This window comes from Enhydra lutris, unplaced genomic scaffold (assembly GCF_002288905.1).
Source record: "Enhydra lutris kenyoni isolate GAN:26980312 unplaced genomic scaffold, ASM228890v2 scaffoldscaffold3, whole genome shotgun sequence".
NCBI lineage: Eukaryota > Metazoa > Chordata > Mammalia > Carnivora > Mustelidae > Enhydra > Enhydra lutris.
Window position 1 is genome coordinate 68479567 of NW_019154087.1, and position 22104 is coordinate 68501670.

At 40.6% G+C, this 22104-nt stretch overlaps 1 protein-coding gene across 1 annotated transcript in view; it reads right to left on the bottom strand.

Annotated features, from left to right (window-relative positions):
• Window positions 1-21212, bottom strand: part of LOC111153345 (chromosome unknown C4orf51 homolog) — a 38063-nt gene extending 16851 nt beyond the window's left edge. Inside the window, exons 1-2 of the mRNA XM_022512329.1 lie at window positions 20980-21212; window positions 12921-12994 (exon numbers count right to left, since the gene is read on the bottom strand). Coding sequence (XP_022368037.1) covers window positions 12921-12994; window positions 20980-21212 — 307 coding nt within the window. The remainder of the gene's footprint in view (window positions 1-12920; window positions 12995-20979) is intronic.
• Between the last annotated feature and the right edge of the window lie 892 nt (window positions 21213-22104).

Consider the following 22104-nt stretch of genomic DNA (forward strand, 5'->3'; position numbering starts at 1 on the left):
AAAAAAAAAAAAAGAAAAAAAATTAAATTAACTGCAAGGCTAAAGAATCATGGGGAGAAAGCCATGAGTTCCGTGCTTTGCTTTCTCCTCCTTTGGAATTACGCTGCTCTCCTTGGTATTGAAACTGTACTCCTTGGTAGGTGAACTTGGTCCTGGCTGGGCTTCTTGTTGATCTTCTGGGGGAGGGGCCTGTTGTAGTGATTCTCAAGTGTTTGCTCCGGGCGGAGTTGCACCGCCCTTACCAGGGGCCGGGCTGAGTAATCCGCTCAGGTTTGCTTTCGGGAGCTTTTGTTCCCTGGGCGCTTTCCGTAGAGTTCCGGAGGGCGGGAATGAAGATGGCGGCCTCCTGGTCTCCGGCCCGGAGGAGCCGAGAGCCCGGGGCCCCACTCCTCAGTGCGCCCTCAGAGAACAGCGCCGATTTACTCCCGTCATTCTGCCTCCGGCCGCGCTCCGAGCTGACCGAGCCTGCGATCAGTTCAAGGTAACCCCGAGCTTAGATCTTACTCCTCGGCTCTGTCTCTGTAGCCGGCTTCCCTGTTCTAATACCTGTAAGCTCTGCGACACTCAGACACCCCTGATCCTTCTGTGACCCTGCGGGACCTGAGGCCACGCTGACCCTGCGTGGGCTTCACCCCGGTTAAGCCTCTGGAGCGATGTCCCTCAGCGGAACAGACTTTTAAAAGTCCCGATTTTGTGCTCCGTTGCTCCGCCGCTTGCCGGGAGCCGGCCCCTCCCCCCGCAGTCTATCTTCCCGTCGCTTTGGATTCACTTCTCCGCCTGTCCTACCTTTCAGAAAGTGGTTGATTTTCTGTTTCTAGAGTTGCTGTTCTTCTTCTCTTCGATCTCCCGTTGGATTTGTAGGTGTTTGCAATCTTTAGATAAGCTATCTAGCTGATCTCCCGCTACCTGAAGTAGTCTCAGCCTGCTACTTCTCCGCCATCTTCCATATGTCTCTACTGAGATAATCTTAAGCTCAGAGATTCTTTCCTCAGCCATGACCAGTGTATTATAAACCCATTAAAGACATTCTTCATTTTTTTTTCAGTGTTTTGGACCTCTAGCATTTCTTTTGGTTCTTTCTTAGGATTTCCATCTTTCTGCTTGCATTGCCCATCTGTTCCTGTATGCTGTCTACTTCATCCATTAGAGCCCTTAGAATATGAATCATGGTTGTCTTAAATTCCTGACCTGATAATAACAAATCCTGCCACATCTGGTTCTAATGCTTCCTCTCTCTTCAAACTGTGTTTTGCCTTTTAGTATGTCTTGTAACTTTTTCTTAATAGCAGGACATGATGTACTGAGGAAAAAACTTGCTGTAAATAGGCCCTTAATAATGAGGTAGTGAGGTGTGGGAGGAGGGGAAGCATTCTACAGTCCTATGATTAGGTCTCAGTCTTTCAGTGAGCCTCTGCCTCTGGATAGTGAACTTCACAAGTGTTTCTAAGTTATTTTTTTGTTTGTTTTCCTCCCCTGTTAGGTGGAACAGGATGGCTAGAGTGGGCTAGAGTTGAGTATTTTTCTTCTCCCTCATGGAAGGCTAGGGTGGGCTGGAGTTTGGTATTTCTTTTTCACCAGCCCAGTAAAGGTACCCTAACTGAATACCCTGGCAGATTAGACTTTGGTAAAATAGTTTCTCCTGAGGGCAGCCCTTGTTAAGAAGAACATAGTACTCTGGAGTACTTCAAAATGATAACTTCCCCTTTTCCTGCTGGAAGCACAAGGGAATTTTTCTCTGATATTTACTGTGATAACCTGGCCAAATTCCTAGAGGTAAATCTCACAATACTATAGGGGCTTTCCTATGCTTGGGTCCCCCTGGAGTTTTCAACCCCCAGACTTATTTGCACTGAGTCTCCAGCAATTCCTCAATTACAGTTCAGATATTCAAACTCTGTTACTGGTTCCTATGGTGGTTTCTGCTGGTGAGTCTCACTCTGGTAAGCTAGGACCACTTATATTCACTTCATCTTTCTAATGTTAGGGGGAGCAGTTTGCCCTGTGTCCTCACCTTTCTTACGAATCCAAGAAGAGCTGTGGATTTTTAATTCTGTTCAGATTTTTACCTGTTGTTAGAATGGAGGGGCATCTTCTAAGCTCCTTTTAAGCAGAACCAGAAACTGTAAGTTGAGTTAAACATTTTTATGCCTGGAACATTCTATAATACACAGCTTGTACTTTTAGAATCAGAAGGAACCAAGGCTATGCTGAAATTCTAAGGCTATAAATTTTTCTTAAGGTCTGAAGAGGTACATTTTTTACAATTTTATGGTATATTTTTTAACAATTTTGTTGAAAAAATTTTTTGTTGAGATATAACTTACATATCATAAAATTGACCCACTTTAAGTATATAGTCAATGATTTCAAGTAAATTTATTGAGTTATACGACCATCATCATAATACCATAATCTAGTATTAGAGCATTTTCATTATCCCAGTAAGATTTCTCATGCCCATTTATGGCTAATCTCCTTTCCTGCCCTCAGCCCCAGAAAACCACTAACCTACTTTCTCTATAGATTTGCCTTTATTGGACATTACACTTAAATGGAATCATATACTAGGTGGCCTTTTATGTCTGCCTCTCTTAGCATAATGTTTTTGTGGTTCATTCACATTGTAGCTGTTTGGTATTTTGTTCCTTCTTATTAATGAGCAGTATTCCATTGTATGAATATAGCAAATTTTGTTGTCCCTTCACCAGTTGATAGACATAAGGGTTATTTCCCATTTTGGCTATTATAGGTAATGCTGCAGTGAACATTCATGTGCTAGTCTTTGGATATATGTTTTCATTTCTCTTGGGTATATACCTATATGTGGAATTGTTGAATCCTATGGTAAGTTTATGTTTAACTTAAAAGAAATTGTCAAAGTGTTTTCCAAAGTGGCTGTACTATTTTACATTCCCATTAGCAATCAATGAAGATTCTAGCTTCTCTATATCCTCTCCAACATTTGTTATTATCAGTCTTTGTGGATATAGCCGATCTCATGGATATGAAGTGGTATCTCAATGGTTTTAATTTACTTTTCCCTAATAACTGATCATGTTGAGTTCTCTGGTATATTTTGATTTTAAAAATAAGAGAAAAAATTTAATTTGATTAAAAATAAAGATCAGGGTGTTTGGGTGACACAGTTGGTTAAGCATCCAGCTCTTGGTTTCAGCTCAGGTCGTGATCTCAGAGTCATGCCCCACACTAGGCTCCGTGCTCAGCACAGAATCTGCTTAAGATTCTCGTTCCCTCTCCCTCTGTCCCTCCCACTTGTGTTCTCTCCCCTGCCTCTAAAAAAATAAATAAATTGTATATATATATATATATATATATATATACACACACACACACACACACCTATATACCTAGATATAGGTTTAAAGGAAGAAACAGGCCTTGCTTGGCATAACATGATGCAGTCTCTTCATTAGGAATGAGTCAAGGGAGAGGAACAGTTTTTCTCAAATGCTTATTGCTATTTGTGCGATTTTATGCTGATAAATTTTTAAAAACAAGATATCTCAAGCTGATGTCAAAATATAGAGTCCAACAATTATTTAGTTAAATTCAAGAAAATCCCACTTTTTCATAGCTAAAGTAAAAGCAGGTGGATAAGAAGTTTATCCTGCATAATTAGTTCTGATTACTCTATTGGTTGTGAATCTTCAGCCTTTCAAAGCTCTATAAGACTTTTATGAATCCCACAGGCCTGCCAGAGGCTTTAACTAGTTTTATGTCACCCTTCCTTTCAAGAATTATATGAGATAATCAGTAATTAGTAAATGATATTATTCTGTAATATTAAAGTTTTACAGAAAGTATTTTTGGTGGATTATGGGGGAAAAAAGCATGTATGTCCATCATTTCCCCAAACTTGGTCATTTCTCAGAGCTAGAAATATCTCTGTTTTCTTTAGTCTGCTTGTGGAGAGGAACACCAGCAAGCCCACATATGTTGTCCTATGGTTAGCTAGTGACTTTTTTCTTTGTGAGTTCACAGTTGACAAAATAGAGCCCACAGTGCAACCTGACAGTGGTAGTTTTAACCAGTCTTTAATTAAGGACATTTACTATTACCCTGATTTTCTAGTGTTAATCCACCTCCCTGTTTCCCCTTCCCAGTCCTAGAATTATAACCAAATTGAGCAATTTTGTTGATGAAAGTAACAATGTTAGTAACATCCAACAAATTCCACCTTTACATATTAGGTCCTTAAATGTTGTGCCAATCCTGATAGAATGCTACAGGTATTTGGTTTCTAACAGCATGTTGTCAAGAAAGCAAGTGTAGGACTGTGAGCATCAGGGCTTCCAGGATCAGAGACCCTCGAGTTTAGAAGTATTCTTTTAGGCCTTCTAATCATTTAGTCCACCTACTGTGTGTCTGTCATAATATAACTCTCAGCCATGTTTCTGGTTGAGTTTCCTTCTCATATATTGGGGATAAGATGATCTCCTGCCTACACATCTCTGAATTCCTTGAAACTCTGAGTTTCTTGAAATGAAGACTCCTGAACACAAAACAATGTTGGAAAGGGAAGACAAAGTATTCTTAACCTTTTCTGAGAACTATGGTCTTAAACTGTATGTACACAAAAGAGGAGAATTTAGATCAAAGATTAACAACACTTGACCTAGAGTCCATGGACATCCTGGAGGGATTCAAGATACAGGCATTGTTGGTTTGCAGAACTCTCTTTTTGGATGTTTTTCTGAAGATAGGGCCCAGAGCTTTCATTAGATTTTTCAAAGTCCCTCAAAAATATGAAGTGTCTTAAAGAGAGAGTTGCTAACCATTGGGGTTGATGACAGAACAAGACTTTTCCTGACAGATTTTTAAGAACAAGTCATGTCATGGTCCATTTATTAAGTAAAAATTATTCTATCAATATTAAGTTTCTTGGGACGCCTGGGTGGCTCAGTGGGTTAAGCCACTGCCTTCGGCTCAGCTCATCATCTCAGGATCCTGAGATCGAGTCCCGCATCAGGCTCTCTGCTCAGCGGGGAGCCTGCTTCCCTCTCTCTCTCTCTGCCTGCCTCTGTCTACTGTGATCTCTCTCTGTCAAATAAATAAATAAAATCTTTAAAAAAAATATTAAGTTTCTTGAGTGTGATAACAATAGGATGGTTATGTAAGAGAACATTCTTACTCTTAGGTAAGTGTTGAAGTATTTAAGGATATACCGTTATGATATCTGTAATGTACTCTCAAAAGTTCAGCAAAGAAGTATATACAAGTATCAGTATAAAGAGACAAGGATAAAGCTACATGTTAACAAATGTGACAAAATATTAAGAACTGAAGAATCTAGGCAAGAGTGAGTGAATATTGATTGTGCTATTCCTTCAACTTCTTTATAGATAAAAAAATGAAGTCAATAAAAGAATAAGGCCTTTTTATCTACCTTACGGTCATAATTACAGGTAAAGAAAGAGTGCTATGACCGTATTTTATAGATGGCTAAAACCAGGCAGAAAAAGATTGGGAAGACCTGCAAGTATCTTCCCAAATTACATTTGAGCCATAAGCAAAAACAGACCTAACAACAGTGCTTTGCCTTTTTCCCATCTTCTCCCCATATAACCCTGCGCATCCCATAGGCAGACAGCATGGTTTGTTCACACAAGCCCACTGAAATCACTGTGGTTCCCACTATAGTGCTGACTTCTACGATCACAGGCAAAATCTATTGCAGCCAGCTCCTCGTTGATGTTATGCTTGAACAGTAAGGTGCACACGGGAACAGATGGCATCTTGTGACCTTCTTAATAACAGGCTTGGTTGCCAATGTTCCTCTGTGTCCAGTCTCTGCAGGGAATTTGGAAACTGTTGCCTTATACTTGAATATTTTCTGACAAACTCACTTAACCATTTATTAGACTGGTTCCTAATTTAAAATGGTCAGAGAGAGCAAAACGAAATTCCCAACTCCTGAAAGGAACATGGGCATTTCCTGAGTCTGGGGGCCCATTCCTGGGATTCTTTTGGGGCTAATGCTGACAATCAGTCAGCAGATCTGTCATTTTTAATGTGGTGAGGACGTCAATCGCAGGCAAACTGCTTCTCAGGCTATCTAGATTTATTGGTGGCCAATGTGAGACTTTTTTTTTTCTTTCTGTAGTTTAAAAGAAATGCACTCCCCTCAGCAAGGCATACAAATGAGCCAGGAAACCAAATATCAGTATCACAAGATCCTTCTGCTGTGACAGCTTATAACAGGAGTGAATGTGGGAACTCTGAGGTGAGTGAGGCTTATTCTAAGTGACCCTGTTCCCTCAGTTGCACACCTGCGAAGCCAGTGGCTGCGGAGCTCCGCAGTGAGAGGAGGAGGAAGAAGAATGAGGGCACTAGGGGATTCGGTGAGGGAGCGGTCTGCTGGCCTGGCCCTGCCTGAGTCCTCTACTATCCCAAAAGGGCAGCTTTCCTCTGGCAACAATGGAAAGCAAACAAGGATGGCCCTAAGAAAAGACAATGAAGACATTCACACTAAACCTGAGGAGTCTCCTTCCCCCAACAGAATGAATCTTGAAGGGCTGTACCAGGAGCAAAATGGTAAAATCTGTCCCTGTCAGGCAACAGGTGTGGGGAGATGGGTGCAGAAAGGGCAAGAACGCCACTGCCAGTGCATATGGTAGGAGTGAAAAGTATGGGATCTCAGGGTCGAAGCAGCTCAGCGGACAGGCACGGGACTGTGTGGAAGAGAGACGAGAACCCGGTTTCTCTTTGCAGGGGGAGGTTTCATTCCACAGTTTCTCCTGGTGGCTGACGGAGAGGTGAGACTCTTTCCTGTTGGCCCCACTTCTGCCTTCTAAGGAGGCTTTGGAGGAGGAAGGTTCTCCCTGAAGCCTCTACCTGGCAGAAGCTGGCCTGGCTGTGAAGGAGCCTTGACTGAGGAGCTTTGAGTGTCTCCCAGGACAGGGGACAGGCTGCCTGATTTGGCTGCTCTTTACCCCTCTCCTATTCCATCCCAGGGCCAGCCTATTGCCCCTTTCTCAGGTAGACTAGAAAACCTAGGGAAAAATCCTCTTCTGTTTGGCCATGCCCTAACCCATCTACTTCCACCTTCATCCTGGGGCCCCAGCCTCCAAGACCAATAAGCTTTGGAAATGACCCCAAAATGGGACCAGCGGCATAGATCTTTGAGACACTATGGAAACAAGATTAGCAAAGCTTGGAAGCCACACGACACCAACGTTACCAAATGGGAGGTCGTTCCCATGCCCTAGGCCCTACAGGTACCATTTATCTCTCTCCTCTCTCCCTCTCATCCCCAATCATGCTTGCCATATCTTGTTTATACTACTGCATGTGTATTTTCAGATTTGGGGTTTGCCTAGCTGTATCTCTTTCAGTCCACTGCTGATCTGGGGTGGAGGATGGAGGAGTGTGTATAACTAAAATCGTGTATACATGCAACAGTGCCAGATGCTATTTATTTACTCAGTTTTTAAGGTATTACAATTTTATGTGGCACAACACAGGATTCTAAAAGCTGCCATTAGAAATAAGTTCTTGGAAGTTTGCTTCTGTAAAAACTGCCTTCTGATTTTTAAAAGCACTTTATAAACTCCCTTTTGGAAGACAAATTCCAAATAAGAAACTGCCTGTATAAGAAATATGTTCTGGGGAAAGTCTACAATGGAAGGTCCATAAAAACCACTGTTCAACACTCAACATAGGGCATCTGGTTTAGGTTGAGCCCTGTCCCAGTGCTGGAGATACAGAAGCAAATAAGACAGACAAGTCTCTGATCTCATGAAGCTTATGTTCTAGAAAAGGAAAGAGAAAATAAACAAATAAACTAATACAATAGTGCATAGAAAGAAAGCAAGGCACCAAGAGAGAAATTAAAAGGGAAAGAGTATAAATAACTTTCTTTAAATATGGTGGGCTGTGAAGACCCATCTGAAGAAGTGACATTTAAATTCACACCTGAAGAATACAGCTCAGCAGAGCTGGGATAATTGCATTCCAACAAAGAGAATATATGTGCAAAGGCCCCGAGGTAGGAAATGGCTTAGCATTTTCAAGTTACTAACAGCAGCCAATGTAACTGGAACAGCAGGTGAGCAAAAAGGAGGAACCATGCAATGAGACCAGAAAGATAGACAGGGTCCCCTTCATGTAAGACCTCAGAGGTTTTAGTAAGGAATTGGAATTTTATCACAAATGTGATCGGAAACACCTGATATCATCCTGTTTATGCTTTAAGCTCTCCATGTGTGAAGACATGGCATATAGGGTAGTCTGGTGAGTTCTTATTGCTTTTAGAAATCTTCCAAGGTTTAGAGAAGGCTTCACAGAATAAAAGTGGACGTAAAAGAATAGGTTAAAAAAAGAATGGCATTAAACATGGACACAAATACTCTTGAACTAACACAACAAACTGTCGTCATGGTGCCCTTTTAAAATATTAATGTTTTCCTAAACCCTTCCTTATAAAAGGCTATATACCATACAAACAGTTCCTGTTCAGAGAACTGCTTCAGGGACTTGGAATTTGTTATCTGTGGTCAAGGGCATATCCCAATGAGATTTCACACATGTCACATCTGGGTCATATTATTATATCTCCCAGAATGGCAAGAATCAAAGAGGCCAGTGTACCCTTTTGCAAGAGTAACTTGGGCACATCCTAGAGGGATGCAGGGGTGGGACACAGGTGTGGTGCTAAGAACAAGAGAAGGTGAAGAGAGAGCTGGTGAGTGCTGCCTTATTGTCTGTATTCCACCACAGAATAAATTGCTTCTGCTGGAGAGGAGCTTTAATTAAAAAAATAAAATTGCTAGTATCTGCCTTAGAATGTAAATGGAGAGAAAGTTGAATCGTTTAACCATTTCTGTTTGTTGTACTGCAGTTTTATAATGTCTGATCTTTATTTGTTGAGCCCAGAAATAAGCCCACACAAAATAGATGATTAGTTTATAACAAAGAAGCCAAGAGGAAAAAGGACAATCTCTTCAATAAACGTTGTTGGGAAAACTGGGCAACCACACACAAGAGAATAAAACTAGACCACTCTCTTACACCAAACACAAAAATTACTTCACAATGGATTAAGGACTTGAATGTAGAACCTGAAGTCATAAAACTCCTAGGTGAAAACATAGGTGGTATGCTCCTTGACATTGGTCCTAGTGATGCTTTTTGGATCTGATTTTAAAGGCAAGAGAAGCAAAGGCAAAAATAAACAAATGGGACCACATCAAACTTAAAAGCCTCTGCACAGTGAAGGAAACCATCAACAAAACAAAAAGGCAGCCTCCTAAATGGGAGAAGAGATTTGCAAATGATATATCCAACAACCAATCAATATCCAAAAGACATAAAGAACTCATGCAACTTAATAACAACAACAAACTCAAACAACAAAACTCACTCAATTAAAAATGGGCAGAGAATTTGAATAGACATTTTCCAAGGAAGACATACAGATAACCAACATGTACATGAAAAGATGCTCAACATCACACTAATCAGGGAAATGCAGAGCAAAACTGCAATGATATATCACCTCATACCTATTAGAATGATCATCATCAAAAAGACAGAATAACAAGTATTGGCAAGGATGTAGAGAAGAGCAACACTTGTGGACTGTTAGTGGGAATGTAAATTGGTGCAGCCACTATGGAAACCAGGATGGATATTCTTCAAAAAATTAAAAATAGCACGACCACATGATCCAGCAATTCCACTTCTGGGTATTTATCTGAAGAACAATGAAAACACAAATTTGAAAAGATTTATGCACACCTATGTCCATTGCAGCAGCATTTATAATAGCCAAGATATGGAAATGACCTAAGCATCCATTGATTGATTACCCATTGAGTGGATAAAGAAGATGTGGATATAGTGGATACTAAGATATAGTGGATACTACTCAGCCATAAAAGACAGTGAAATCTTGCCATTTGTGACAACATGGATGCTAAGTGAAATAAGTCAGATGGAGAAAACCAAATACCATATGATTTCAGCTCTGTGTGGAATCTAAAAAAAAAACAGACAAAGCAAAACAAAAACAAACTCGGGATGCCTGGGTGGCTCAGTTGGTTAAGCGGTTGCCTTCGGCTCAGGTCATGACCCCAGGGTCCTGGGATCGAGTCCCGCATCGGGCTCCTTGCTCAGCAGGGAGCCTGCTTCTCCCTCTGCCTCTGCTGCCCCTCTGCCTGCCTGCACTCACTCACTCTCTCTCTCTCTGACAAATAAATAAATAAATAAAATCTTAAAAAAAAAAACAACTCATAGATACAGAGAATAGATTGGTGGTTACCAGAGAGGAAGGGAAATGGGGGTGGGTAAAATGAATAAAGGGGCTCAACTGTATGGTGATAAGAGATAACTAGGCGTATGGCGGTGATCTCGTTGTAGTATACACAAATATATCGAATTATAATGTTGTACACTTGAAACTTACACTCCAATTATATGCCAATTTTACTTCAATAAAAAAAAAAAAGGTTTTAACTTCCAATAGCTATCACCTTGTTCTTCTTTGAACATGAGAGACAAGTATTTTAAAAAAAAAGAATTTGAGAATATATTTCCTATGATGATCATAAATCACACTTAAGAACAGCCCATCTGATTTGCATATCTACAAAGGGATATGTGTCTACAAAGAGACAATCAACAGACCCATGTTCACTTGACTTCATGTTTTAACTCCCACTGTGAGGGGCTTTTGGCACAATACACTTGGTAATCCAAAAATTAAGCGTGGAAATTGAGAAATACAAGAAGAAGTTATAACAAGAAGTTATTGCTCGGCCAAGTTAAGTAACTCTACCTTGACGTAGAGAGGAGTTGTCAGTTAAGTTAAAATGACCATGGGAGGAGAGTGAAAAAGGCAACATGGGCTAAGTCCCTTAAGAAATCATCACCATGGGAGCGCCTGGGTGGCCCAGTCAGTTGGGTGGTTGCCTTCAGCTCAGGTCATGAACCCAGGGTCCTGGGATCAAGTTCCATGTTGGGCTCCCTGCTCTGCAGGAAGCCTGTTTCTCTCTCTGCCACTCCCTCCTGCTCTGCTCTCTTGCTATCTCTCTCTCTCAAATAAGTAAATAAATTTTTTTAAAAAAGTCATTATCATGATATATACTGATGTTGTCTCTACCTTTCCTCCTATCAGTATTATACCATACCAGTAGGAGAGGAGGTAGGAAAATACAGTAATACTATCATGTAGGAAATGATTGCTTTTGCTGCTCATGTTATCACCATTCAAGAACTTCCACCCATCCAGCTCCGGGACTGCTCCCTACTGGCACTCATGGACCACTGGTGATTAGCATGGTTAGTCAGCATTCTGAAGGGCACAGCTATCAGTATAAATGCAATAGGCCTGGACTCCATGCCACTCAGATCAGATGCACTGTCACCTTAACTTACTATGAAGGACGTGATTGGGCTGTTTAATTCCCCGTGCCCTAGCTCAGACTTGTCTCCCAGCTCTGCAGTGTGTTTTAACTTTATGTTCATTACTGCAAAGGGGAGAAAAGAAAGTCTTTCCTGATTTTAACAATTGCACAAATGGTTAGCTGCCCTGTCCGCTTGCCTCAACAAATGACAGAAGAGCACAGAAAACCCACCTCAAATATATTATTCCAATAAAGCCAGATTTTACTAGGAAAGCCAGCAGAAGACTGATTGTCCCAGGTGGCCATTAAAAACTTTTATTTCCATTATTTAGGAAAACCCCATAAGGCTGCAGAATACTTCATTTTACCATCCCTTCTCCCCACAACACATGCCTGAATGTTAAATCTTTAAATAGAACAGCAAAACCAATGACCAGAATATTTTATAAAGTGCTAAAAAGTCCTAATTTGAGATTTTAATCATGAGTCTTATTAAACCTTCAAAGATGGAACCCTGAGAGGTAGAAGTTATATGGGAAAAATCTGTCGTGTTTCTTCCTCAAAAGCAGCATGTGTGGTGGTTGACCAGTTGTTCCTTTCCATAGTACACCGTTGTTACCAGGAAGTGGCTGCCCAGTCCAATAACCCACTTCTGAACTCTGGAATCTCGGTGGAGCCTTGTGGCTATTTGTGCCATTGGAATGTGAGCACGAGAGCTGTGTGTCATTTCCAGGCTGAAGTGGTAAGAAAACAGGTGTGCCTTCCCTACCCTTCATCCTGGCGAAAACAAAGGACTCTGGCACGCCAGGGGATGGCAGAACCCCAAGATAAAGGGCATCTGTGTCCCTGAATCATCATGTGGAAAGTCTGCCCCCAAAACCCCCACCATGGCCTTTATGGGAAAAAAAAAATGAACTTTTATTGTGTTAAGCAACTAGAATTTGAGATGTGTATTATAGCAGCTAATGTTATTCTAATTTAACTAAAACAGGGTGGAGGTGGTTGTAGGTTAGTAAATATAGTTTCCTAGGTGGTGGTTTATAGCTTTGGTTTCTCGTCTTCATTTTTAGATGTACCCAGTAAAGGTCAGATGACATTACCTAAAGCTCCAAACTCTGGGAGAAGTAACGTTCTGGACTCATAGGGACAAGGACATTTTGGCCCTGAAATAATTCATTTTTTTAAGAGTGACAGATCCAGAGGGCAACATACTCGTTGTCTTGCTAAAGACATCTTGCCTTTACTAGGCAAATTGAAACGGAAAGACTACAGTTAAGAACCTACAAATTATGGGGGCACCTGGGTGGCTCAGTGGGTTAAAGCCTCTGCCTTTGTCTCAGGTCATGATCCCAGGGTCCTGGGATCAAGCCCCGCTTCGGGCTCTCTGCTCAGCGGGGAGCCTGCTTCCTCCTCTCTGTCTCTGCCTGTGTCTCTGCCTACTTGTGATCTCTGTCTGTCAAATAAATAAATAAAACCTTAAAAAAAAAACCTACAAGTTACAAATACAGCAACCCTGGCAAAAACGCTGTGCTCACGACGGACCGTTGTACTCACTCTTCACATCTGTAGCTTCCCGGGAGCCAGCCCTGCAGACCGTGGGACTGAAGGCGGAATTTGGTGATGATATCCTGAAACAAGTAGAAGAAACAAGTTATGAGTTTCTGGGTCTAGAAGCCACAGCCTATGGATGTGGAGGGCTTTACACTCATCTTCTCATTTGACTTTGTAAAACTTTTGCTTCCTCTCCTGTCCTCTTTCCATGCTCCCAAACCATAACCTCCAACTCCCATTAAATCAACCCGACTTGGACTTTCTCATCATCCTTAGTGATTTGTTTGTTCCATTTTGTCATAAAAGGGTAAAGTGTTCAGTTTTTATACATGAAAATCTCAAACATTAAGTTCATAATTGTTTTAGCAGGATTTGTGAGTCTTTCTCCAGGGAGTTGTTTTCAGAATAAGCAAAGTGCTATGAATGGAACAGGAAATATCACAGCCAGTGTGCTGATTTCCCAAGAAAGTGTTGAACTGAATAGCAGAGGAGTAATTCAGGAACTTACAGATGCTGTGTCTATCCTTCGAAACACATCTTTATCTCTGTTTCCCCGAATCCAGATACAATACTTTTTTAAGGCAAGGAGGGTCTTGGTGGGAAGCACAGTTATTTTGTATGGAATGGACAGTCTTCAGTTCCCGGCATGCAACACATTGTTTCTGGCCCCTGATTAGGGGGACAAGAGGGTCTCCAAGCTCCAGGGACCTGGAACTGTGTGTGGGAGTTAGGGGAAGAGCGGAATTGATGTCAGCCTAGGGAGTCTCCAAATGCTCCTAGGCATGCATTCAGCCAACAAACTAGCCCTAATCATCCTGGAGATGAGGGCTGCTAACCCACTGTGCTTCTTTCTTTCCATCCTACAACAGCAGATGAGTCAACAGAGGGTATTAATTTTAAAATGCAGATTTCTGAGCCTGTTCCCAGTATTAATTTTCAGTAGGTTTAGGGCAGGTGGTCAAATACAGGTAGGCAGTGGACCAGTTTACTGACTTCATCATCTATCATCTTTGCTTCTCTTTATACATTTTTTCACCTAAGCAGACATACCCAAACACTATAATTTGGGCATATATTCATTTGCTCATATTCATTGACATTGTGTGAACATACTGCTGTCTGTCCATTCTGCTCTATAGTGCTAATTCTACCTTTTGGCCTTTTAGCTTTTACTATTATGAAAAATGCTACTAGAAACATATTTGCATGTACATGTCTCTTGGTGCACATGTGAATTGCATTTCAGCTGTGTATACACTTAGAAGTGGAATTGAGTGGAATTGCTAAGTTTTAGGGTACCCATAGCATCAACTTTAGATGAGGAGATCAAACTGGTTTTCTTTCCTTTCTTTTTTTTTTTTTTTTCAAGTAGGCTCCACATCCAGTGTGGCATATTTTGTGGTGTATTTTGTTCCCAGAACTTCTTAATTTTAAGGTAGTTCAATTTATCTAACTTCTTCTTTGTGCTTAGTGCTTTCTGTGTTCTGTTGAAAAAATCTTTGCCAATCTCAAGATCATCACGAAATCCTGTCATCTAATGGCTTTGTCTAATGGTTATTGTTCAGCCTTTCATGCTTAGATCATTAATTCATTTGGAATTAATCTACCTAGAATTGAAAACATAGATTTTCTCTACTGTTCTGCTACCTTCTTCATAAATAAGTGTCCATATATGCACAGGTCTTTTTCTGGGCTCCTTATTCTGTTATATCGATCTATTTTCTATCCTTGTGCTATAATGCCATCTTGCTTTAATTACTGAAGCTCTATAATAAGTTTTGTTATCTGTAAAAATCCCTCTAACCTTGTTCTCTTTTGAGAGTGTCCTGGCTATTTCCTGGCCTTGAATCATCTTGCCAAGTTCCACAAAAACACCTATTGGAATTGCATTGAATCTATAGATCAATTTGTGAAGCAAGAACATTTTTATAACTTTCAGTCATCCAATCCAAGAACATGGTTTATCTCTCCATTTACTTAGATCATCTTTATTTTCTCTCAGTAATGTTTTATGGTTTTCGGTGTGGAGATCTTGCACATCTTTGATTACATTTATTCCTAGAAATTTGACATACTTTAACAATATAAGTGGCATTTTTTTTAAAAAAAATCATTTTAAAACTGTTACTTTTAGTTTTAGGCACTAGTTTTCTTTCCTGTTTTAATTTAAACAGTTATGAAACGTCCGTATTGTTATCCTTTATAAAATTCATTTACACATCCCTTCGTTATAGAAACATGTCTCCTCTCTGTTCCACCTGTATTAGTTTTATACGGCTGCTAGAACAAACGAATCCTCCCTATTTGTCTTGTGGCTTTTAGGAAGGCCTGGCTCCGTGCCTCTTCATTCAGAAGCATGGTCCAATGTGCTGCTGCTTTTTCATAAAGGGATTTGTCTCTATAAGGACACCCTAGGTCAATGCTTGCTTCCCAATCTCAACCTTGGACTCCCATGTGGCCTCACCCTTGCTCAGGAGGGATACAAGCCCCCCCCAAAATAAACACTGTGGTAATTCTGACTGGGCCTTGCAGAATAATCCCGAAGTATTTGGAAAGCAAATGATTTTCCTAAAGACCTAAGGACAGTCCTTGAAAATGTTCCACATGCTCTTGAAAAGAATGTATATTCTTCGGTTCGTGGGTTCATGACTCTAGATATGTCACACAGGACAAGTGTCTTGATCATGTTCAGATTTGGTGTGTTCTTACTGATTGTTTGGTTGTTCCACCAGTTATTGAGAGAAGTGACTTAAAGTGTTCAATTATGATTGTGTATTTGCTTATTCCTCCTTTGAACTCCTCCGGTGTTACCCTTCTTAAATAAAAATTTAACTTGTAAACACTTTTAGATTAATAAAATTATTGTGAAGATAGTACAGAGAGTTCTCATATACTCCCCACCCAGTTACCCCTATTATTAGCATCATACATTAGAATCATATATTTGTAATAATTAACAAACCAATATTGACAGATTATTTTTTAAAATTTTATTTTGTTTTTTTCTGTGTTCCAGAATTCATTGTTTATGTACCACACCCAGTGCTCCATGCAATATGTGCCCTCTGTAATACCCACCACCAGGCTCGCCCAACCCCCCACACCCTTCCCCTCCAAAATCCTCAGTTTGTTTCTCAGAGTCCACAGTCTCTCATGGTTTGTCTCCCCCTCCGATTTCCCCCAACACCCTTCTCCTCTCCTTCTCCCAATGTCCTCTGTGTTATTCCTTATGCTCCACAAGTAAATGAGACCATATTATAATTGACTCTCTCTGCTTGACTTATTTCACTCAGCATAATCTCCTCTGGTCCCGTCCATGTTGATACAAAAGTTGGGTATTCATCCTCTCTGATGGAGGCATAATATTCCATTGTCTATCGACACATTATTAACGAGAGTCCATACTTATTCAGATGTCCTCAGTATTTTCCCTAATGTCCTTTTTCTGTTCCAGGATCCCATCTAGGATATGACATTACATTTAGTCATCATGTCTGCTCAGGTTGGTCCTACTAGTGACAGTCTCTTGGACTCCTTGGTTTGATGACCTTGACAATATTAAGGATTACTGGTCAGGTATTTTGTGGAATGTCTCTCTATTGGGAGTTATCTAATGTTTTTCTCATGATTAGTTGAGGGTAATTATTTTGAGGGAGAAAGCCATAGAGGTAAAGTACTATTTCATACCAAGGTTAAAGACTATCAGTATGAATTATCATTGTTGCTATGAATTAAACTTGGTCGGCTGGCTTGAAGTAGTATTTGTCCGGCTTCCCCCCTTTTCACTTTCTGTATTCAGTGGAAGAAAGTCACTATGCACAGCTCGCACCTATGTGGTCATGAGTTATTCTCCACCTCTTTGAGCATAATGTAGCTGCATGAATTATGAAAATATTTTGCATGAGAAATGTGTCCTTTTCCCCTCATTAATGAATTTATTCAATCATTCATTTATAACACTATGAACTTGTGGTTATTTTATACTTTGGGCCAATACTACTTTTTTTGTTGCACAAATTTCCAGCTTCAGTCATTGGGAGCTCTTTCAGATGCTTCCATCATTGTTTTTGTTGTTGTTTCATTTTGTTTTGATGGATACTTTCTTACGTTCTGGCACTATAAGTTACTCCAAATTCATCTTATCTATCTCCTCCTCCAGTCTGAGAATCAGCATTTCTCCTAGAAACTCTGGTGCTGTTACTGGAGAATAGCACTAGAAGCCAAAATCTGGGTACTCGGTGTACTTGCTATTACCAAGTGTTGCTCCTGGACCCTCTCAGCTGATGGCCCATGCTGATATGGGCTGCAGGTAGGGACTTTGCTCCAAAGAGTAAGGAAGTACCTGTGTCTATACTAACCTGTGTTTATACACAAACCGTTAAATGTTTCTTTACATAGCCATCTATATTTATATTAAGCTATGCATGAGTTCTGCATGAATGCTGATGCATTCAATTCTAATCCATTACCACACAGATCACTCTTACCCCTTCTCTGTTTATCATTAACCTCCCAATCCCAAAAACAGCCTCGCTCCCATCATCTACCATCTATCTACTTAATTGTTCCATTCCAGTATATGTACGGTGGTTTCAGAATTGTTACCTGTCCCCCCTGGGAAACAACTTTATCAACCAGAGTTCAGTGGTTATGGACTGTCACTCTAGTTTTAGTCTTACAGTCTGCACTCATTTCTAAAGTTACTTAGATCAGCACTTTATTCCTTCGGTGAGCCTGATTCCTACTTTTGTAATACACATTTATATTCCTTTGTCGCATTTTATGTGCTATCCTGGGAACCCTCTCATCTCCTAAATAATTTCTTTAAATTTATATATATTAAATTTGACTCTTTGTTCTGTAAAGTACTATGGGTTTTCACAAAACTTAGTGTATCATACAGAATAGTTTCACTGGCTTAAAAAATCCTTGTTCTTCACCTACTCAGCCCTCTCCCATCCCCTGTCAACCACTGATCCATTTACTGTCTTAGTTTTGCTTTTCTAAATTATCATATAGTTGAATATGCAATACTTGATGGTCCGACCAGCTTCTTTCAGTTGGGGCTAGGGAGCTAAGATTCATCCATGTCTTTACTTATAGAAAGTGTGGGGGCGGCTCCTGGCTGGCTCAGTCAATGGAGCATCGGACTCCTGATCTCAGGGCCACGAGTTGGGTCCCCACATTGGGCATGGAGCCTACTTAAAAAAAAAAAAAAAGATCCATCCTTGTCCTTTGTGGCTTAATGCCTCATTTCCTTTTATTGCTGAATAATATTCCACTACATGGATGTGACACAGGTTTTTTTTTTTTTAATTTATTCACCTATTGAAGGACATTTTTTTTTCCTTCTACTTTGGGGCAATAATGAATAAAACAGTGTTGACATTCATGTGCAGGTTTTCGTGTTGATCTAAGTTTGCAAATCAGTTATAGGTAAATATCTAGGAACACACTGCTAGATCACTAGTAAGACTATGTTTAGCTTTGTAAGAAAGTGCCTCCCCTCTTTGTTTCTATTGAGGTTCCCAATTTGTTTCCTTCAAACACAAATGGCTTGTTTCCCTGGGGACTGTTTCCCTCACCAGACTATACGCTCCATGAAGACGAGGGCCCTATAGATGCTTCCGTCACTGATGTAGCCCCAGCACCTATCCTAAAAGACCTTATGTAGTGGGGTCTTAATAAATATATGATTAGTGGATAAATGAAAGAATAATTTAATAAATAAACAAAGCATCAAGACTTAAAACTTTATACTGAGCCATATTCCTGTCTTGGAAATTCCAAAGTGCCACTCCTTTTTTTTTTTTTTAAAGATTTATTGATTTATTTATACAGAGAAAGAGACAGTGAGAGAGGGAACATAAGCAGGGGGAATGGGAGAGGGAGAAGCAGGCTTGCCGCTGAGCAGGTGGCCCGATGTGGAACTCGATCCCAGGACCCTGAGATCATGACCTGAGCCAAAGGCAGATGCTTAACCAACTAAGCCACCCAGGTGTCCCTCTTTTTTTTTTTTCCTTCCTGATTGAAGCAGAGTTGACATACAATGTTACATTAGTTTCAGATGTCAAAATGCAGCTCTTATTTTAAGTTTGGCAGATAAGTGGCATTGATACTGACAGTCTAAGTTTTGTACTGCATTAATCTCCATTCTTCCGGTGCAGGATCCTTCTTTTTCATGTTGACGAATTTTACATATTTGCTGTTAAAACTGACCCAGAGCCAAATGATTAAGACGTCTCCCAGATTTCTTCTGTTTTGCACTATCTGGGTATTCAATGTATGTGGTGAATAGATAAGGTGAATAAAATGTATTGTGTTTTATACAAGTTAATGTTTTCCAACTTAACACATTTTAAATAATCAGTCATTTTATATTTTACTTGATAATCCCCCTTGGGCCACTTTGATTTTATAGCAGTGTGAAAATGTCTGCTTCTAGCCTTACAAAATTTTAATCAAACAGCTTTTGTTCAGAACTTAAGACATTTGCCTTAGGGCTAAAATTAACCAAGACAAAGATTAAAAACAAACGCAGACTTAGAATATAATGAGTGTTTTAAAAATGAGCTAAATCTGCCCTTCATCCTCATTTATGACACTGACGGGCTTCTTACCCTATAATAGAATAAGCTGTAGTTGTGCCAAGATTATATTTACATTTCTGAGGTCCCAAAAAACAGACCTCGCAAGCTTGGGGTCTCCTGTGGTTTGCAGTGTCACAGGGGGCACTGGTTGGAAGGATGCATGCAACGATCACGGTCTGAACAGGACACAAATTCAGAGTTCTGGGCATTTTCACCAGCTGCCATATTTCTTCTGCACTTTTTGAGTGATAACATTTTTTTTTCTACTCTGGTGAGTGGGTCTGTGTGGATACCAGATTTCAAACACTATTTTCAGAGAGGACCCTGGCTATGCTGAAAGATTCCCCCTAATTGGCCAAAAGATACCTCAAAATTCACAGAATGAGCAAAGGGAGTTCCAACATTAATTGAAGTGTCAACATACTTGAGAGCCGTTAAAAATGCAGACTATGGTTTGTTGGAATAAACTCGACAAGGCATGCAATAGAAAAGCCATTCTGAGACATTTCAGCTTTAAGCACAGTTTTGATGATTTGGAAAGACCTGGAAGGCAATGTAATTAATAATTATTAGGGCACTATTTGAGTTATTACTCACATCTCAAGTTGGAGTCAAAAACCCAATTGATTTTCAAATGAATTTCCAGAATTTGGACAAGATATTAGACAATTAATATCCAGAGGGACATATTTCATAACAAGTCCTCATATTTTTCCACACGTCTACCGACGCTTTCACTGGGCTATTTGTGGTTCTCTAATAATGCTTGGGATTAAACTCTTTTTGCCTTTGTGCATATTCTCCTGTCCATGCACGATGCTCTTCCTTTCCCTACCTAAGCCAGCTCAGAGGAAACCTGCTTTACTGAGATCTTTCCAGAAACACAATATCCCTTCCCCCACCACAGACACTGATAAAATCTCCTTTCTTTGCGACTCCTTATTTCTATAGTTTCAGGTACCATATTAAGCAAATTAATCTTTTCTGTGAGCCTATCATAAGACTTTGATTAAAGTGAACACTCAGAAAATGTCTTGCAGGCCCTCACCACTTGCCTTTACTGACGGACAATACAAGGTAGGGAATGAGAAGGATTTAGTCCACTTTCTTCCTGCTCTGAGGGAATTTTTCAACTTCTGAAAGTGGAAAAACTAGACCAAAATCTAAGGAGAAATTCTCAGACGCACCTCTTTGCCGAGCAGAGGATACAAAATACCTACAATTTAATAAAATACTCACATTTTTATATTTTCAAGAGTAGGTAGTTATATAGAATGTTAGGACTTAGAGAATATAATCATAATTTCAGCTGGTAACTGACATTTAGCTCTTCTTCCCGCTGACATTTACACAGGAAAATATACAGAGTTAAAGTCTATGAAGTCTCTCAGGGTCTACAATACCTCTTCCTCCTGAGAGCATTCTTGTCTATTTATAGTGACATATCCAGGTGCAGATTACAAAGATCTTACTGGTTACACTCAGGCCGATGCCGTCCTGCTTTAAAAGAAAATCGGCTGCTGGCGGACTCGTCCAGTTGTTTTTTCCGGTAACTGCCTGTGTATGTTGTTATGGAAGAGTCCAACCACCTCGTTTCCTTCTGCCAAGACGCTCCAGCCTTGCGTCTGATCAGATCGAACTCTCGAGAGCTGAGAGGGCTAAAGGGCAGAACGATCTGTGGAGTCAAGTAGAAGAAGTGCGACATGGCTCTAGGTGCCAGCTTCTCAAGCCCTCTGCATGATGGACAATTAATTTCCTTTTGGTCGCAAGAGGTAATTGACGGGGCTCACCAAACTTTGTAATTCTGACTCTGGCGGAATGCAGAAGCTTAACTCTCTTGAAGTTGCCAAGCAACAGATCACCGAATTCCACAAATACAAGGCCCCCACCCCCACCCCCCAAACTTTAACTAGAAAATGTGTAAGGTATGTAAGTTTCTGTCCTTTTCTGAGCCACACAGGGCTACAAATGATGGCAAGAAAGCAGGTGGTGGGCACCCGGGTGGCTCAGTGGGTTAAGCCTCTGCCTTCAGCATGGGTCATGATCTCAGGGTCCTGGGATCAAGCCCCACATCGGGGTCTCTGCTCAGCAGGGAGCCTGTTTTCCCTCTCTCTCTCTGCCTGCCTTTCTGCCTACTTGTGATCTCTCTCTCTGTCAAATAAATAAATAAAAATCTTAAAAAAAAAAAAAAGCGGGTAGCAACTGCTTTTATAAATAAAACAGTGAATCCTAATGACGCTGGTTTAAGAGGTGGGAGCGAGCGATAAAAGAACAGTGCCAGGCATTCATTTCTTCTAAAGACTGGGCTCCAAGAGTCTGGAAGCTAAACAAACCATCTGTGACATCAGCAAGAGCAGGTGACTCAAATAGCTTCTCGTGTGTCATCGAGCGGTGGTCCTTGAGCCGGCTGCACACGGAAGTCATCCCAGGAGCTGTTAAAATCAGCCGAAGCTCAGACCTCACCCACACCCCCAGGCCACCCCCGGAGATTCTGATTTAACTGGTCTGGAGTAGGGCCCAGGCACTGGTGTATTTTAAAAGCTGACTCCTGGAGAATTCTAAAGACAGCCAGGGTTCAGAGTTAAGGTCACTGAAAT